Source organism: Panthera uncia, chromosome C2 (genome assembly GCF_023721935.1).
Source record: "Panthera uncia isolate 11264 chromosome C2, Puncia_PCG_1.0, whole genome shotgun sequence".
Classification (NCBI taxonomy): Eukaryota; Metazoa; Chordata; class Mammalia; order Carnivora; family Felidae; genus Panthera; species Panthera uncia.
The window spans coordinates 114,847,580-114,865,601 of NC_064810.1; the positions used below are offsets into that span (position 1 = coordinate 114,847,580).

Sequence of the window (18,022 nt, forward strand, 5' to 3'; positions counted from 1 at the left end):
AGACAGAGTGACAAGCACATGAATATTTGAAGTCTAATTCTGTACCTATTTTAAGAAGATAATCGAAGTTGTTCATACTGAATTATTTTTTTCTCCATGTCCTTTAGGTTAGATAGAGTAATATTTATCCATAGGAATCTCTGAGGAAATACTGAGAAATTGATGGAATATGCTCTACAGTATAAATAGTACATTAACACGTATTATACTATTTGATGGTAAAAAACCAACCTAGGAAGTCATCATTTACTGATGAGCACACTGAGGCCCTTTCAAGGTCACCTCCCTAGTAGCAGAGCCAAGACTCCAAGCCTCATTTTCTTTCCATTTTGGCGCCATTGCTATTCATATTTGAAAATTGCACCACCGATCAGACGCATGTTCCTACATCTAAACCACCATTCTTTTTTAAAGTTTAAGAAAAGAGTTCCTTAACAATTTGGACATTTTTCATAAATGGGGAGATTAAAAATGTACGAGACCAGTAAAGCAAAGCTTAGGAGTGGAGGCTATACGTGTAGCCTCCTCAAGTTTGTATCTCATCTTTTCCACTTTGTAGTTGGGAATCTTGATACAGGTTCATTAACTTCTCTTCCTCAGTTCCTTTCTCTATACATAGGGATGATAGTACCAACCCTGCAGGGATGTGTTATGAATTAAGTGGTGCTTTAAACAGTGTCTGACACTTAGAAAGTATTCAATAAATGAGTTATTACCAGGCATCATAATTATTATGATTTATATATATTCTTTTGCCTTTGTAGATTGAAGTCCATGCTCCTCCTGGTGTACCTGTAGGTTATGTTACTCAGACCTGGCATCCATGCCTGCCAAGGTTTACAATTCAAAATGAGAGGAGAGAGGATGTACTAAAAATTATTGGTCCATGTGTCGTGTGCAGCTGTTGTGCAGATGTTGATTTTGAGGTAAGAGATGTGATAACATTTATAGGTCTTGCTTTCCTCATATAAGAATAATATAATTTGGGAGGATGTTATAAATACATTAAATTTGTGTATCCTGATATTTCAAGAGGAAGTCAGTGTGCTTATATATTTAACTTTGGTCAGAGAGGTGATTTTTGCTCTGATTACGCATCAGTGTTGACTATACTAAATGGAAAAAAGAGAAGCAGAGCTTCTTAGTCAAATAAATAAATATATGCAAAACATCCAACATTTGACCATGGTAGTTTCTATATGCAGGCTCCATATGTTATGCATTTAAGATAAAATGTTAACCTTGTGGGGCGCCTGGGTGGCTCAGTTGGTTGGGCATCCAACCTCAGCTCAGGTCATGAGCTCACTGTGTGTGAGTTTGAGCCCCACATCAGGCTCTGGGCTGACAGCTCAGAGCCTGGAGCCTGCTTCGGATTCTGTGTCTCCCTCTCTCTCTGCATCTTCCCTGTTCACACTCTGTCTCTCAAAAATAAATAAACATTAAAAAAAAATGCTAACCTTGTCATCTAGATCTGAGTGCCAAAGCATATGAATCCTTCCCTAGTCTGAAATACAGGTTTCCAGTGCTCTAGACCCTTCTTCAGAAGTTCTGACATCTTTGAGTTCCTACAAAATGCTCACGATACAGAGAGAGTTTTAAGAAAGATAGTGTAAAACATACTTCCCAATTATGTCTTTCCTTCTCCTTTTATTAAATTAGATCACTATAAACCACATGATAATCTATGTATCTATTACATGGAGGAATTTCGTTACAGCAGTTGTCCAATAGATGTCCTAGCCTTGTAGCCCAAATTAATGTAGTTGCAAATGTTTAAAAATAGGGAGATTTTTGGGGCGCCTGGGTGGTTCAGTCAGTTAAGCGGCCAATTTCGGCTCAGGTCATGATCTTGTGGTCCGTGAGTTCGAGCCCCACGTCAGGCTCTGTGCTGACAGCTCAGAGCCTGGAGCCTGTTTCAGATTCTGTGTCTCCCTCTCTCTGACCCTCCCCTGTTCATGCTCTGTCTCTGATTCAAAAATAAATAAAGGTTAAAAAAAAATTTTTAATAGGGAGATTTTTATAATTTAATCTTGCTCTCGTGATTCTCATGGAAAATCAAAATATGTTAAGCTACACCAACATTTTTCCACAAGAGGGGCAAAAATCTAAAACTGAGGAGGGCTGCCCCTTTGTGATAAGATATATGAAATCTGCCACTGTCCCCTGGCTTCTGAAAGTTTGCCACTGTCCAGCTTCATTCTTTTATATTATCTGCCTGGCTTCCCTAGTCATATGATTTTCAATTCCTCTGTTAGACCCTACTTGTATAAAAGTGAATCCTTCCCTTTACTGACTTCAGAATAGAATGAGAGAGACTGGCAGTTTTGAGGAAACACATGTGATACAGTAGAGACTTTATGAAGACTCTTACAAAACCATATACATAGTGTAGGGGGGATATATACCATGCATGTGTAAAGACTTTATAGGTTTTTGTATAACAATAGTTCTCTATGTAGGGGTTATCATTCCTATGAATGAGCCAGAGGACTGAGAGGTAATTTTTCTTTCAGGGAATATTACAGAATTTTTGCTGACATATTTGTAGAAAGTAAGTGAAAATACTGGTGCAACAAATCAAGCTGGACTGTGAAACTTTTATATTTAATGCTAAGGAATTTAGAAACTAACCAGCAGCCCTTCTCAGTGGATGCCTTAAACCATCTGTTACATATAATAAATTAACTACTCTCCTGTGCATCTAGGGTGGCATTAACTATGTAACATCTTTGAGGGGATTGAGAAAATAGTCCCTTGAATCATTTTCTATAAGCTAGGTAATGGAAAGTTTGAAAGCAGGAATTATCAGTATGAGGAGCCACTATGGAACATGGACTCCATCATAGTGTTAATGTCATGGATACTTAGAGTAGGAAAGAGGTAATGGCCTGAACACAGCAGGAGCAGGAGCCATGCTAAAGGAAGAAATAATTAAGAGACATTTCACAAGTGTACCAAGGGGAAACTGATTCATGGATTTGATGTCAATTGAGCATGAAAGAAAATTTGGAGAGGATTCTGATGTAATATTATTCCAATAACTGAGAAGAAGGAGATTATTTTTAAAAAGGACAGGAGAATCTGAAAACAAACCAAATAGAAATTCCATAAATAAGAACACTCATGGATGAAACCTCATTGGGAAGGTTGAGCTGAAAATTAGATACAGGTGAAGAGGGAATTAATGAACTGGACAATCTATAGGAGGAAAATAAATAGGAGAGGTGAAAAGATAAAAATTTGAAGGGATGGGGAGACTGGGTGGCTCAGTTGGTTAAGCATTCAACTTTGGCTCAGGTCATGATCTCATGGTTAGTGGGTTAGTGAGTTCGAACCCCACATCAGGCTCTCTCCCTCTCTCCTCTCTGCTCTGATTCTCTGCCTCCCTCTCTCTCTCTCTGCCCCTTGCCCCTCTCAAAAATAAATTAAAACAAAAAAATTTTTGAAGGGACCAAAAAAAATTGAACGTATGTGAAAGCTAGAATAAACTACTCTTGCATATGCCAAAGAGGAGTCACAGAAAAAGAATACAGAAAATGTACTGAGATGATATCCAAAGAGATAAATGGATACGAATTCTGTAGACTAGATGCCATGGATTTTCAGAATCAAAAAGTGCAAGGAGTTATGGGTAAGAAAAAGAAATGACACCCAGAGACAACTTAGATAAAATGTAAACTTAGACTAAAAAGGAAATCTAAAATCATCAAGTGGGAGGGGGGGAAGGTTATCTCAAATATGTAATTCCCTGACAATTAGGGATTATGAACATTTTACTGGCTATTTGTGTTTGTTCTCTTTGAATTGTCTATTCATATCCATTGCCTGTATTTTTACTGGGTTGTTTACTTTTTTCTTATCAATTAATAAATGTAATTTGTGTGTTGAAGACATTGATCCTGCATCTGTCTTCTGATCTTAGTTTCCACAAATCAACCCTTTCTTTGTGGAACTTATTATATACATTTATTTATTTTATGTCACATATAGTCACATATATCTATTTTAGTATCTTCTGATTCTCCTGTCTTGATTATGAAGTTACCCCCAACTTTCTATTTTATTTATCCCTCTTTTAAATCTTTTTATACTTAAATCTTTAACTCATAAAGAGTTAATTGTATTTATACAAGATTGAACATTTTTTTCTTTCAGGTGACTAGAGAACTATGTCACCATGATTTATTAAGTAAAGTATTCATTCCTTACTGAATTGAAATACATTACATTAAATTCCCACAAGTAATGGGATGTATTTTAGATTTGTCTCTGTTTCATTGATCTTATTATCTGTTCCTTCAAGTGCCTTATGATTCAATTATGGTAACTTAATGCTGCATTATATATCTAGTCCTAGCCAAACAGCCACTTGTTATTCTTCTTTATCATAGGTTTTTGCTATTATCAGATTTTTCCTTTCCTATGAATAGTAAGGCAATTTTTCAGAAGATAGAATCCTACTATTATATTAAATTTGTATTCAGTTTTTTTTAATTAGCATATTTGATGCTAAACCTCTCTCATCCCAGAAGTGTTAGGTCTTTTTATTCATTCATATCTAATTTTATATTCTTCATAAGATCATATGGGTTTCTTTATATAGAACTTTACCCTTTTTTAAAAAATTTTTTTAATGTTTATTTTTGAGAGAGAGACAGTGTGAGCAGGGGAGGGACAGAGAGAGAGGGAAACATAGAATCCGAAGCAGGCTCCAGGCTGTGAGTTGTCAGCACAGAGCCCAAGGTGATCATGACCTGAGCTGAAGTCTGATGCTTAACCGACTGAGCCACCCAGGTGCCCAAACTTCCGTCTTTTTTTTATGTTAACATTTTCCTAAGTAATTTATAGGCATTATCACTACTAAGCAGGAATGTATATGTTAGGTTCTTGTTGTTAATATTAAAAAAGACTACTTTTTTTGTTTACCTTTTATCCAGTCTTCTGATTGGATTCTCATATTTAACTTCAAGAAACATTTTTGCTCAGGTGCCTGGGTGGCTCAGTCAGTCAAGTCACCATCTTGTGGTTCACAAGTTCGAGTCCCACATCAGGCTCAGAGCCTGGAGCCTGCTTTGGATTCTGTGTCTCCCTCTCTCTCTCTGCCCCTTTCCGCTCATACTCTATCTCTCTCTCAAAAATAAATAAAACACTAAGTTTTTTTTTAATTAAAAAAAAGAAGCATTTTTGCTTATTTACACTTGATTTTTCTAGATACAAAATCACAGAGTAAATGAAATCATTTTTGCTCTTCTCATATTTACCAATTAGCTCCTTTTCTTTTCCAATCTACTTCACAGCAAAACTGAATAATAATGCCAATTGTGTGAATACCTATCAAGCTGATGACTTCAATTGAAATAGCAAATGTTTCATAATTTAGAAAGACATTGGCTACTGTTTTTCATAGTGATTTTCTATTACTATTTACCTAGATCAGGAATCTGCAAACTTTTTAAAATAAGAGATAGAAAACATTTTAGACTTTATGGGCCATATGGTAATTGTGTGCAACTATTCAAATCTGCCATTGTAGCATGAAGATAATCACAGATGATACATGAATACTGTGTATAACTATGTCCTAATACAGCTTTTTACAAAAACAGTGGGCAGGCTAGATTTGTCCCACTGACCATTGTTTGCTCACCCTGACCTAGATTTTTATTAAGAATTGATACTTAACTTTCTAAAAGCAGGGTATCACAATGGTCTTGACTACAGACTCTGAAACAGAGTGTCTGGGTTTGAAAACCTCCCCATGTCTTCTTATCAGTGTGAACTTGGACAAATTCCTTGACCTCTGTCTGCCTCAGTTTTTTCATATGAAAACTGTTTAATAATATATGTATCTTATAAAGATATGAAGAAAAAAATTACCTAATACTTATAAAGCATTTGTATGTTATACATATACTAAATATTCTATAAATGCTTAATTAGCAAGTAAATAAAATACTTTTTCAGTGTCTGATACACTAAGTTTTGAAATCTATGATTTTCTAGTATTATACAATTTATTATAGTATATTCTTTTGATACTTACCTGAGGTCTATGTGCTACTGTTCAATTTGAATTTTTTGCATTTATATTTATAAGATGAACCTATAGATCTATTTTTAGAATACCTCTATCAAGTTTTGCTTCATAGGTATATAATACTAGTTCGTTATTTTGAGAAGTTGCAGCCATTTCATTATATAGATTTTCCATTTTTAAATATCTAAATTTAGGTAAAAATTATCTGATCCTATTGACTTTTCATTTGTAAATCATTCCCATTTCTGAGCCTTTTCATAAAAAAATTATATGTTCTACTTCTTATGTAAACTTTTAAATTTCTTGCTCTAGGAATATAAAGGAGAAATGTCAATATTAGTTAAGTCCAGTGGCAGGACTGTGATGGTTGCTATTTTATCTTTTGTATATTTCATTTAAAAAACACTTGAGAAATTAAATTTAACAATACATGTAAGGTTTCATTATAGCTTCAAATGCTGATGACAGTTAGTAGTGTATACAACAGGTAGGCAAGAGGGATTTCTGTTAGTCTGTTGAGCCACAATAGTGTTGCATGACAAATAACCCCTAAAGCTCTGTGGCTTAAAACAGTGGTATGTATTTTCATGCTTATGGACCTGCAGGGCAACTTTGTCTTAGGGACTCCATCCAACTCTGCTAGTTGGCTCTGATTTGGGCTGGAAATTGGCCTCAGGTCTATACCAGATATATTCATTCTGCAGCTGTAGCAAATGCAGCTACCTGGATCATGCATTTCTAGTGGCTGATCACTGGGGAGCAAGAGCCAAGCCAAACCATTTAGCCACGTTGAAGCCCTCTTCTCTTGTCACATCTGCTAACATTCCATTGGTTAAGCAAGTCACATGGCCAAGCCTAACTATCAGTGTGCAGGGATATATACTGGGCCTACAGTTGTCGGGGGGAGGGTAGTGCATGAATATTTGCTGAGCGGTAATCACAGTTTATCACAGTTTATCACAGTTATCATATTAGATGTTTGTTTCAAATCTTAAAGAACCCATCTACCCACACCAAAATAAAATGAGTCAACTGTTTTTAGTTTCCCCACATTTGTTTTCCTGTTCTCAACCTGAACTAGAGCTTCAGTGGGTGTTGCTAACACTTGTGGTTCCTTGTGCATATTTGAAAAGGACATTTCCCCCTCTGGTTTCACAGAACTCTCCATGTACACGCCATGGTGAGTGTGGGCTCCGTTCATCCGCCCACATGCCAACTTGGTGAGGTCCATTTATCCAGCTACAATCTGTTCAACTCTTTACGGTGGCCCTGGGCTTTCCTCAGGCAGAATTGTAAAATTAGAACAACTTTACTTCAGAGCTCTTTTTATCTTGTATCCTTCTTGTTGTTCACTGTCCATCCACCCCACTGTCCAGTCTTAACCTATCCCTTGACCCGGGGCATCCCATCAAGTTACTTATTGGTTACTTAACTTTTCCTTTACTCAAAACTGCCAGTCCTCTTTTCCAGGATCTATGCATTTCACATTTTCCTGCTGATGGTGGCGATGAACCCTCCCTCACATTTAAATGCTCAGCCTATGTAAACTCTCTGTGCTTCTCTTACAACAAAAGTAACATGGGGGATTAGTTTAGTACCTTCCTGATGGCTTCTAGAAATTTCATCTAAGAAACATTTTATATCTGTGTCTTTTCCTGCCTAAATTTTGTTTTAGATCAATTCATTTATTGCTACCTATCATAATGTAGAATAGGAAATGTTAAATATTTAAGCAGAACTACTTTCATGTAAGTTCTCTACAGCAAAGGTGTTTTTCATGCATGTAAAAGTAGATTCAGGAATCCATATATATGTAATGAGTGATACAATGTTCATAGTTAAGTATGAATTTAAGTAAGTAATTTTAATAGAGTATTTCATTTTATTTCAACTTTTATGGTAGTTTGTTTTCATTTTTCTAGAATTCTTTAAGAATCTTTTTTTTTTCCCATTTTAGATTAAATCTCTTGATGAAGAAACTATAGTTGGCAAGATTTCCAAGCAGTGGACTGGTTTTGTGAGAGAGGCATTTACAGATGCTGATAACTTTGGTATCCAGTTCCCTTTAGACCTTGATGTGAAAATGAAAGCTGTAATGCTTGGTGCATGTTTCCTCATTGTGAGTCTATCCGTAATAATCTTGGGTTTAGGTGGTTTCTCTAGTACCATTCTGAAATGGTTTGGTAAACTGTACATTTTTAAATGACCTTGTTAAGTTTATAGGCTTTATTCAAAGAGGCACCATTTAATTCAAGCCCTTAAATTTCATTTTCTCCTGGTACTCTGGGTTCACAGGTAACTAGTTTCTCTAGAGAGTCTATGCAATTTCATATGATAACAAACGGACCTCATGTGATAAGGAAGGGCCTCGGTCTTTGGAATTTTATTTAAAAGTTGAAATCAGTGCATTGGAAAAGAAACTTGGCTTGAACCTGGGCTTACATGGAATAGACTCAGGAAAACAAGATTTCCTCCTGATTGATTAAATCATCTACTACAGGAGTGTAAACTGCAAAAAGTAAATAACTAGTCAAGCCATTAGAGGGAACTGCCATTTGAGAGGAATTATGTGCGACAGAGCAGTGATTCCGAACTTACCTTCACATCAAATCAGCTAGGAAACTTAAAAAAAAGACAAAAAAACAAAACAAACAGACAAACAAAAAACAAGTATCAGGCCATAGCCCAATTTAACTAAACTAGAAGCTCAGAATTAGAAGTTTGTATAGCTCCCCAGGTGGCTCCATATGCAGCCAAGTTCAAGGGCTCACAATGGTTTCCAACCCTAGCTGCATAATAGAAACACCTGAATGGCTTCCAAACTCCCTAGGTCAAGACTACATCCAGATAGTAAATCAAAATCTCAGCAAGTGGGATCAGGCCTGCAATCTGTTTAGATCTGACAGGTGATTCCAATATGCAAGGAAGCTTTAGAGCCACTCGATGAGTATCTTAAACACTGACATTGGGAATGCAATCCCCAAAAAGTGGAAAGTGAGAGAATATACGGAAAAAGGATCCAGTTATTTCAACAAACAAATGTTGGGAAAATAAAAAGATAAAAATAACATAATAAGAGAGAGACTTAAGAGGCATCAACTCAATGTAATTTATAGCTCATATTTACTGATTTGAACAAACCATTTGAAAAAACCATTTGAAAAAACATTTAGAAGGACTTAAGAGAAATCTGAACATTGGCTACTTGATGATATTTTAATGGATTATTGTTTTTTTCAAGATATCCTAATGATATTGGGCTTATATAAAAACAAGAGTCCAAATTTTTACGGGTTCACACTGAAGTGTGTTTCAGTATAAAATGGTATGATATCAAAGATTTACTTTTAAATAAAGAGAGTGAGGGCAGGGGGATCTAGGGGATGGAGTAATTAATGAACCAAGATAGGTTATGTTAACTAATTATTGAAGCTGGATGAGTGGCCTTTGGGATTTTATTTTGCTATTCTATCTCATTGGGGATAGACTCAATATTTTCTGTATAAATTAAAAATAGAACCACAGTTCTGTTTAAAAATTGTGTTTTCACTGTTTATTTCACATGAAAAGTAAAATCAAAACTTAACCATAGGGAACCATTTGACCAAAGGTAAATATACCATCACTAAAGATCTGGTGTGCGAAGGGAAGAGAGGTTAGTCCAGGGTGTTTGGATAGGTGAAAAATGGGATTGGGATTTGTGGTGGGGTTATCAGAAAATGACTATGGGGTAGATTGGGCCTCTTCTAAAGGACTTCTAAATATTGGACAACTTCTTGTTGGGAAGATACTGACAATTATTTGGTTGGTTTTAAACTAGGTATAAATAAAAGCGTTATTTTATTAGGAAGATAAATCCTGGTGCCTAGATGAGAAGTGAATTGACGAGAGGTAAAATTGCAATAGTGCGATTGCAAGTGAATGGTGATAAGAATTCAATTTTTTCTTTGTGAACAGATAAGGGAAAATGATAGACATGAGAGAAAATCCATAGGACTTGATGCAAATCATAGGGAAGTGGGTCTGGTTAGACACTGATGTAGTGAGATAGTTGGGAGAAACCGTGGTGGACCAGTTTGCGGGAGAAATCATAAAACTGGGCCCAAAAACTCTAAGATGCCTGCTACCTCTAAGATGGCTGTCATTCTAAAAAAAATCTGAAATGTGTACAGTGTATTCTGCTCTCAAGAAAAGTTGTATTACTAGAGAAGGAGAAAGGAAGAAAGATTGAAAGAGGAATATTCTAAGTGGCATGTGAAAAAGTGAAATTTAAAGAAATTACCAGAGGATTAATTAAATGAATGCAGAGCAAGGCGCCTGGGTGGTTTAGTCGGTTGAGCATCCTACCTTGGCTCAGGTCATGATCTCACGGTTCGTGGGTTCGAGCCCTGCATCGGGTTCTGTGCTGGCAGCTCAGAGCCTGGAGCCTATTTCAGATTCTGTGTCTCTAGCTCTCTCTGCCCCTCCCCCACTTGCACTCTGTCTCGCTGTGTCTCAAAAACAAACATTAAAAAAAATTTTTTTAAATGTAAATGCATGCAGGTAATCAATAAGTGAATAGAATTACAGGATTTAATTGCTGTTAAACTGGAAGGCTAAAGCTATCAACTTTTCCCAGATCTACTTATTTGGTCAATTTTTCTCTTAAGCAGATATGTTATGTTTCACCAGACCCCTTACCATTTATGATCTGTGCTTTGTTGCTGAAAATTCATTTCTGTATTTTTGTTTTTATCTAGGATTTCATGTTTTTTGAAAGGAGTGGAAACACAGAATAAAAAGAAGGAGTGTGGTAGGGGATCAACGAAAGCCTCAGGAAGTGTGAAGTCTGCCTCCTTACTGGGACTTTGTCAAGGAAAAACTAATTGGTTTTCTCTTCTTTATTGAAATGACTTCCAGCATTTGTGAATTCTACTGTGATGCCTGGTATATGCGATGACTTTTCAAATTATAGAGTTTATTTTCTATATCACTTACCTATAAATGTTTTTATGCATTTTGTTTTGTTTTATACATTTTCTTTTTCCTTGTGTATTTTAGAGAAAGGACATGTTAATTTTTTACATTTAATCACGAAACTTCCTGTGGCAAATTGTTCTGAACTACAATCTGTTTTATTTTCAAATTTTACACCAAATTAAGTCCTTATTAATTTTAAAATATAAATGTGCATTTTATTAAATATGGTTCCAATTTATTTCACACATAACAATTATGTTATTTTCCAAATAATGTATGTTCAAACAAGTTAAAAATGAATATAATTTGTTTCCTTTACAGTTATGTTAAACTAACACTTAATATTCATATTACCAAAGAAAAATAAAACGTTATTTGTCTTTTGTTCAGCAAGTCACAGTATATTAAACTTCTTTTGTAAGCTAATCTGCTACTATAAAAAAATTTTCATTATTGATAAGAAAATAAATTACTGATTTTTTTATGATTTTCTGAAAAAGACATGTCCTAAAGAAGGACACATTTAAAAATTCATTATAGAACTGGAGGACTGTTATAATTTTTGAAGTAATGATTTACACGTGGAATGCTTAGCTCCTGTATTCATTCTGTCTTTCACAGAGCATGATAGTTAGGAGAGCACTCAGGTATTAGATAGAACGTATATATTCCATCTGAGTAGAAACTACAGTAACTGTCTGTTATTTACATGAACAATCAAACAACTGAATTAAAAATTATTGATATATTTCTTTGCATATTTGATTTTTGTTTTTAAACAAACTGTGAACAGTCAATTTCGATGGTATTCTGAACCTTACACATTTACCACCTCTACCCTTACAAATTCTCCTTTAAAAGGAGCAAAAGCATAAATTCATACCAGGGCTATAAACTAAGATTTCTACCTGTCCGAAACAAAGGAATTTTCATACTGTGTTTTGTAAGAAAGCCTGGATTGAGTGAGAGGAGATGTCCAGCCCACAATTTAAGGACTTAGGGGAAGGATTCCTGTTCATCTTCAGTAGAACCCTAACAACACCACTAGCCATTATAGTCCAAATAATTCCCCCATGTCGGATCCCAACAATGAGAGGTAACCGAAACGCTCACGTTCAGTTTAGAATTGGTACACACAGCATCCCAGGTAAAAAGAGGGGATTTGCCTCGCTGTTTCCTAGTGGCATTATTTGTGCCAGGTCCAGAAGGGGAGGGCTTTCCAAGCTAGCTATCAAGCACCACAGGCATTCCCAGAGAGCTCAGGACTGGCTAGAAATCTCAGAGCTGTTGTGTCTGGGTGTGTTTACGGGAGGGGAGTTGATGGGTGATAGGGTGCTGGGGAGGAGGGCTGACAGCAACTTTTGGTCAAAAGATAATGAACAAGTAGAGATACCTAATGATTCCAGTTAGAAGCAGAATAAGGGATGTCCTCCTCATAATTCAAGTTCATTAGTGTGTTTATCTTGACTCCCTTTATTATTCTACGACAACGAAAACAAAAATCACCATTTAATCCAATAGCTAGAGTAAGAAGGCATGTTTTAACTATGATTCAAGGCTCCCCAAGAACTTTTCTGCTCCAAAAAAGAAAAGAAAGGAATGGAAGAGAGAAAGAAGGAAGGAAAGTTAGTTTTTGCAGAAGCCAACTTAAAAAAAATGTAGAAGAAATAATGGAATTAGAAAATCACCATTTGCCAGTTCTCATCATAAGAATTCGATTCCCGCAAGAAAACATGAACGGCTGCTAAAATCAGTGGTAAAAACTTGTGGTATTCCTATGCTGCTGTATTATACTGTATTACACTGTCTCAAGGTAATTCCCTGTGAGATACTAATTTTAAAAAAGATAGTAATTTATACTGGGGTACCTGGGTGGCTCAGTCGGTCGAGGGTCAGACTCTTGATTTTGGCTCAGGTCATGATCCCAAGGTGGTAGGACCAAGCTCCACTTTGAGCTCCATTCGGTGTGGAGCCTACTTGGGATTCTCTCCCTCTCTCTCTGCCCCTCTCCTCTGCTCATGCTCTGTGTCTCTCTTTCTCTCTCAAAAATTAAAAAAAAAAAAAAGACAGTAACTGTACAGTTACTGTAGGATACAGTTCAGCTAAGCTTTCTGACATAATACAACAAATATCCCCTTCCCTCTAGTTTCTATTGTTTTCATTTGAACCCTCCCCTTTGCTGCCTTTAAATCCATATTTCTACCATCAGTCTGTTCATGATTATGGAGATGTTCTCTAGAATGGTACATATTTTCTCTACCATGTTCCTCACTTCCTTCTGAGTACTGACAGTGGAGTCCCTAATATCCAAATTTCTGGGAACAATCTACTTAAGGCAATTTTGGCTTTTTCTCACACTCCTCAAAATTCTTCCAGCTTCTACCCATTTCCAAATCCTAAAACTACTTCTACATTTTTAGGTATTTGTGGCAGTAGCACCCCACTTCCAGATCCCAAACCGATATTAGTCTACTATTGCTGCTATAACGAACCACTGAAAAAAAACCTCAAGGGCTTTAAACAATACAAATTTGCTATCTTATAGTTCTGGAGGTCAAAAGTCTGAAATGAGTCTTAGTAGGCATCAATTGAATGTTTGTGTTTCCACAAAAATCATGTTGAAACCCTAACACCAATATAACTTAATTATTCTAAGGAAGTAATTAAGGTTAAATGAGCATAAAGGATGCTGATCTGATTGGATTAGTGTCTTCTCGTGCACACGCACCAAGGGAAGGCCTTGTGAGGACATACACAAAAGGGGACATCTACAAGTCGGAAAGAGAGCTCCCAACTGAAACCAATCATGTTGGCACCTTGATCTTGAACTTCCAGTCTTGAGGACTATGAGAAAATACATTTCTGTGTTTAAGACTTCTAGTCTGTGATATTTTGTTATAGTACCCTAAACAGACTCATATACCAGATCAAAATCAAGACTGATACTGAAAGAGCTTCCTTCTTTCTGGAGGCACTAGAGTAGAATCCTCCTTGCCTTTTCCATCTTCACAGGCTACCGAGATTCCTTGACTCAGAATTTCTTTCCATCTAAAACCAGCAAATGCTTCCATTACAATATTTCTATCTCTGACTCCAATTCTGCCTTGCTCTCCCAAATTTAAAGGACCCTGGGGATTACACTGTACCATCCTGGATAATCAGGGATAATGTCCCTATTTTAAGGTTACTTGATTAGCAACTTTAATTCTATCTGCAACTTAATTCACCCTTGCTGTGTAACATAACATTGGGTTTAAAATATGGACATTTCTGTGGGGCCATTATTCTTCCCATTGTGTGTGTGTGTGTGTGTGTGTGTGTGTGTATGGAACATAGAATATTACTTTTCATGTGTCTTAAGAGCATATAAATGGCATACTATATATACCTTCTGCAACTGAAATTATTTTTCATTACTATTTTCTTTCATACCTTGCCAATGTTGTTATTTGTAGCTCTGGTTTATGCATTCTTTTGGTTATATAGAGTAACTCTATTGTATGAATATAATACCATGTATTTACCTATTCTGTTCTGGACGGGCATTTTGGTTGTTGTTAACTATGATAGTTGACATTATGTTAACTTGGCTAGGCCTAGGTACTCAGCTATTTGATCAAACATTATTCTACATGATTCTGTGATGGTATTTTTTAGGTGAGATTAACATTTAAATCGATAGACTTTGACTAAAGCCAATTACCCTTCATAATATTGGTGGGTCACATCCAATCAGTTGAAGGCCTTAATTAAAAATGATCAACCCTCTCTCAAAGAAAAGAGAATTATGACAGCATAGCACTTTCAGACTCAGACTGCAGTATCATATCTTCCTGGGTCTCCGATCTGTCAGACTACCCTACAGATTTTGGACTTGTCAGCTTGTGTAATCATGTGAACCAAGTTCCTTAAAATCCCTTTTTTCCCCCACTCTCTCATCCTCCCCTTCCACCCTTCCTCTCCCTTATTCTGTTTCTCTGGAGAATCCTAATTCACTAACTTTCCTCTACAATCAATCTTCCAGAATATTTATGTATGTGCATACTTCCTTGTATACATATGGAAGAGGTTCTCTGGGGCTATTCCTAATAATAGTAATTAGTTGTTCTAAAAGTATGAGTGTTGGGGCGCCTGGGTGGCTCAGTAAGTTGAGTGTCCAACTTCAGCTCAGGTCATGATCTCACAGCTTGTGGGCTGGAGCCCCGCGTTGGGCTCTGCTGACAGCTCAGAGCCTGGAGCCTGTTTCAGATTCTGTGTCTCCCTCTCTCTCTGCCCCTAACCCACTCACATCCTGTCTCTGTCCCAAAGTAAATAAACATTAAAAGTACGAGCGTTTTCATTATCATGAGATATTGTAACATTGCTCTACAGTCAGTCATACCAATCTACTGTTCTATCAGTATTGTATGAGTAGTGCTATTGCATTACATACCCACCACATCTTGATATTGTCGGTTTTTCTCAACTGATTTTTTTTTATTTAAAAAAATTTTTTTTAATGTTTATTTTTGAGACAGAGAGAGACACAGCAAGAGCAGGGAAGGGGCAGAGAGAGAGGGAGACACAGAATGTGAAGCAGGCTCCAGGCTCTGGGCTGTCAGCACAGAGCCCGACACGGGGCTCAAACTCACGAACTGTGAGATCGTGACCTGAGCCGAAGTCGGACGCTTAACCGACTGAGCCACCCAGGCACCCCTCAACTGATATTTTTAATAAGGAATCTCATCGTTTTAATTTGCATTTATGAGATTTCTAGTGAGGTTGAACATACTTTTAAAAAAAAATTTTTTTTTACATTTATTTATTTTTGAGGGACAGAGCACAAGTGGGGGAGGGGCAGAGAGAGAAGGAGACACAGAATCCAAAGCAGGCTCCATGCTCCAAGCTGTTTGCACAGAGCCCAACGCAGTGCTCGAACTCACAAACTGTGAGTTCATGACCTGAGCTGAAGTGGGACATTTAACCGACTGAGCCACCCAGGTGCCCCAAACGGATTTTCATTTGTTTGTTGAATGTTCATATTTTCTGTAATATTAATTATCTTTTTACATACTTGAGCCTTTTGTTTCTATTGGTTTGCTTATCTTTTTTCTTATTGATTTGGAGTTATTTTTCAGTTAACAATCTACTTTTTTTTAATGTTTATTTTAAAAAAAATTTTTTTTTAACGTTTTATTTATTTTTGAGACAGAGAGAGACAGAGCATGAACGGGGGAGGGGCAGAGAGAGAGGGAGACACAGAATCGGAAGCAGGCTCCAGGCTCTGAGCCATCAGCCCAGAGCCCGACGCGGGGCTCGAACCCACGGGCCGCGAGATCGTGACCTGAGCTGAAGTAGGGCGCTTAACCGACTGAGACACCCAGGCTCCCCTTAATGTTTATTTTTGAGAGAGAGAGAGAGAGAGAGTGTGTGAGCAGGGGAGGGGCAGAGAGAGAGAGAGAGGGAGACACAGAATGTGAAGCAGGCTCCAGGCTCTGAACTGTCAGCACAGAGCCCGACACCAGCTCGAACTCATGAACCATGAGATCATAACCTGAGCTGAAGTCAGAAGTTTAACTAACTGAGCCATCCAGGGGCCCCTTCAGTTACCAATCTATTATAAGCTATATGCATTGCAAATATCTTCTCCCAGATTGGGGCTTTTATTTCAGGTTATTTATGATGTCTTTTTGTGTGTGTGCAGAAATTTGAATAGCCGTATTTATCAATTCTTTTTCATGGTCTGCATTTTTGAGGTGTTTGCTTTTGTTTTGCAGGTTTGTTTTTCATAGGTCATTAGTCCACTTGGAACTGATTTTTTTGTCTAATTATATTTTACATAAATAAGCACTCTACTAGCAATAAATTGTTAACTTTTGGGGCACCCGGGTAGCTCAGTCAGTTGAGCAACTGACTTTGGCTTAAGTCATGACCTCATGGTTGATGGGTTCCAGCCCTGTATTGGGCTCTGGGCTGACAGCTGGGAGCCTGGAGCCTGCTTTGGATTCTGTGTCTTCCTCTCTCTCTCTCCCTCCCCCGCTCTCTCCCTCTCTCTCAACAAGTAAATAATAATTAAAAAAATTAAAAATAAAATATATTGTTATCTTTTTCCTGGTTGGTAATGCTTACCTTTACCAGAATCATTTGCATGGATATTTTTTATCTGTTTATTGGCTTCTCCTAGTCTACTAACCCATATATGGGTGAAAAATTGCTCAATATTTTCATATCAAAAATTCCTTTCAAATTTGCTTGACAGTGTATTTTCTCGTGAATATTATTTTTACTTGGTCCCTGCCTTTTAATATGTGTCTTTTAACCATGGACCATACAGCAGGCAATGGGGAAGAGCATGCCACAGCAGGACATTTAATGTCTTGTTAAAATGAATTAATCTCTAGTATTACCAGGTATCTTTATCTATTTTAGATTTTTTTTATTTGTTTTGTTTTGGAAGCAAACAATTTAAATCACGGTAACAAGAAACATGGATGTCAAAATAAAACTTTAGAAGTTTGTCAAATTTGGGGGGGAGGGGCCAATATGGCAGAGCAGCATGGAAGCTCTCATCTTTCTCTCATCCCTGAAATACAGCTGGATCAGCAGCAAAAAGTGTTGCACACCTAGGGATTTGAGGACTAATACAACAATCTGCATTACTTGAGCCACAGGATGTGGTAGGTATGCGGTGCAGAGAGGTGAACTGGGGGAGAGAGAAGCCGTGGAGGGTAGGGAGCTGTTTTGTAGAGAGAGGACAGAGAAAGGGGGTGGGGGTAGAGTGCAGCACGTTGGGAGAATACAGGAAAAGCACTCCCCTGGAAAGTAGCTAGAGAGAAAGAAAAAGAATGGAAACACACACAAGGGACTGAACAAGAAATGTGTTCTCCAAAACCACTGACAGGAAGAAAGGACAGGGTTTCAATACCATTAGGACTCTATAAACAGGGGACCGCAGAGTCAGAAATTATGTAGCTCAATACCTGGCGGTGCTCTGGTGGGGAGGAAGGGCAAATCCCCAGGAGCAGGCAGTGATGTCCCAGGGGTCAG

The 18,022-nt window shown here is 37.2% G+C and overlaps 1 protein-coding gene across 1 annotated transcript in view; it reads left to right on the forward strand.

Moving 5' to 3' along the window:
- The window catches only part of LOC125921248 (phospholipid scramblase 1-like), a 30,973-nt gene extending 19,229 nt beyond the window's left edge, over nt 1-11,744 (forward strand). The window contains exons 7-9 of the mRNA XM_049628691.1: nt 765-926; nt 7,995-8,156; nt 10,777-11,744. Coding sequence (XP_049484648.1) covers nt 765-926; nt 7,995-8,156; nt 10,777-10,815 — 363 coding nt within the window. The 3' untranslated portion in view covers nt 10,816-11,744. The remainder of the gene's footprint in view (nt 1-764; nt 927-7,994; nt 8,157-10,776) is intronic.
- Nucleotides 11,745-18,022: the final 6,278 nt, after the last annotated feature.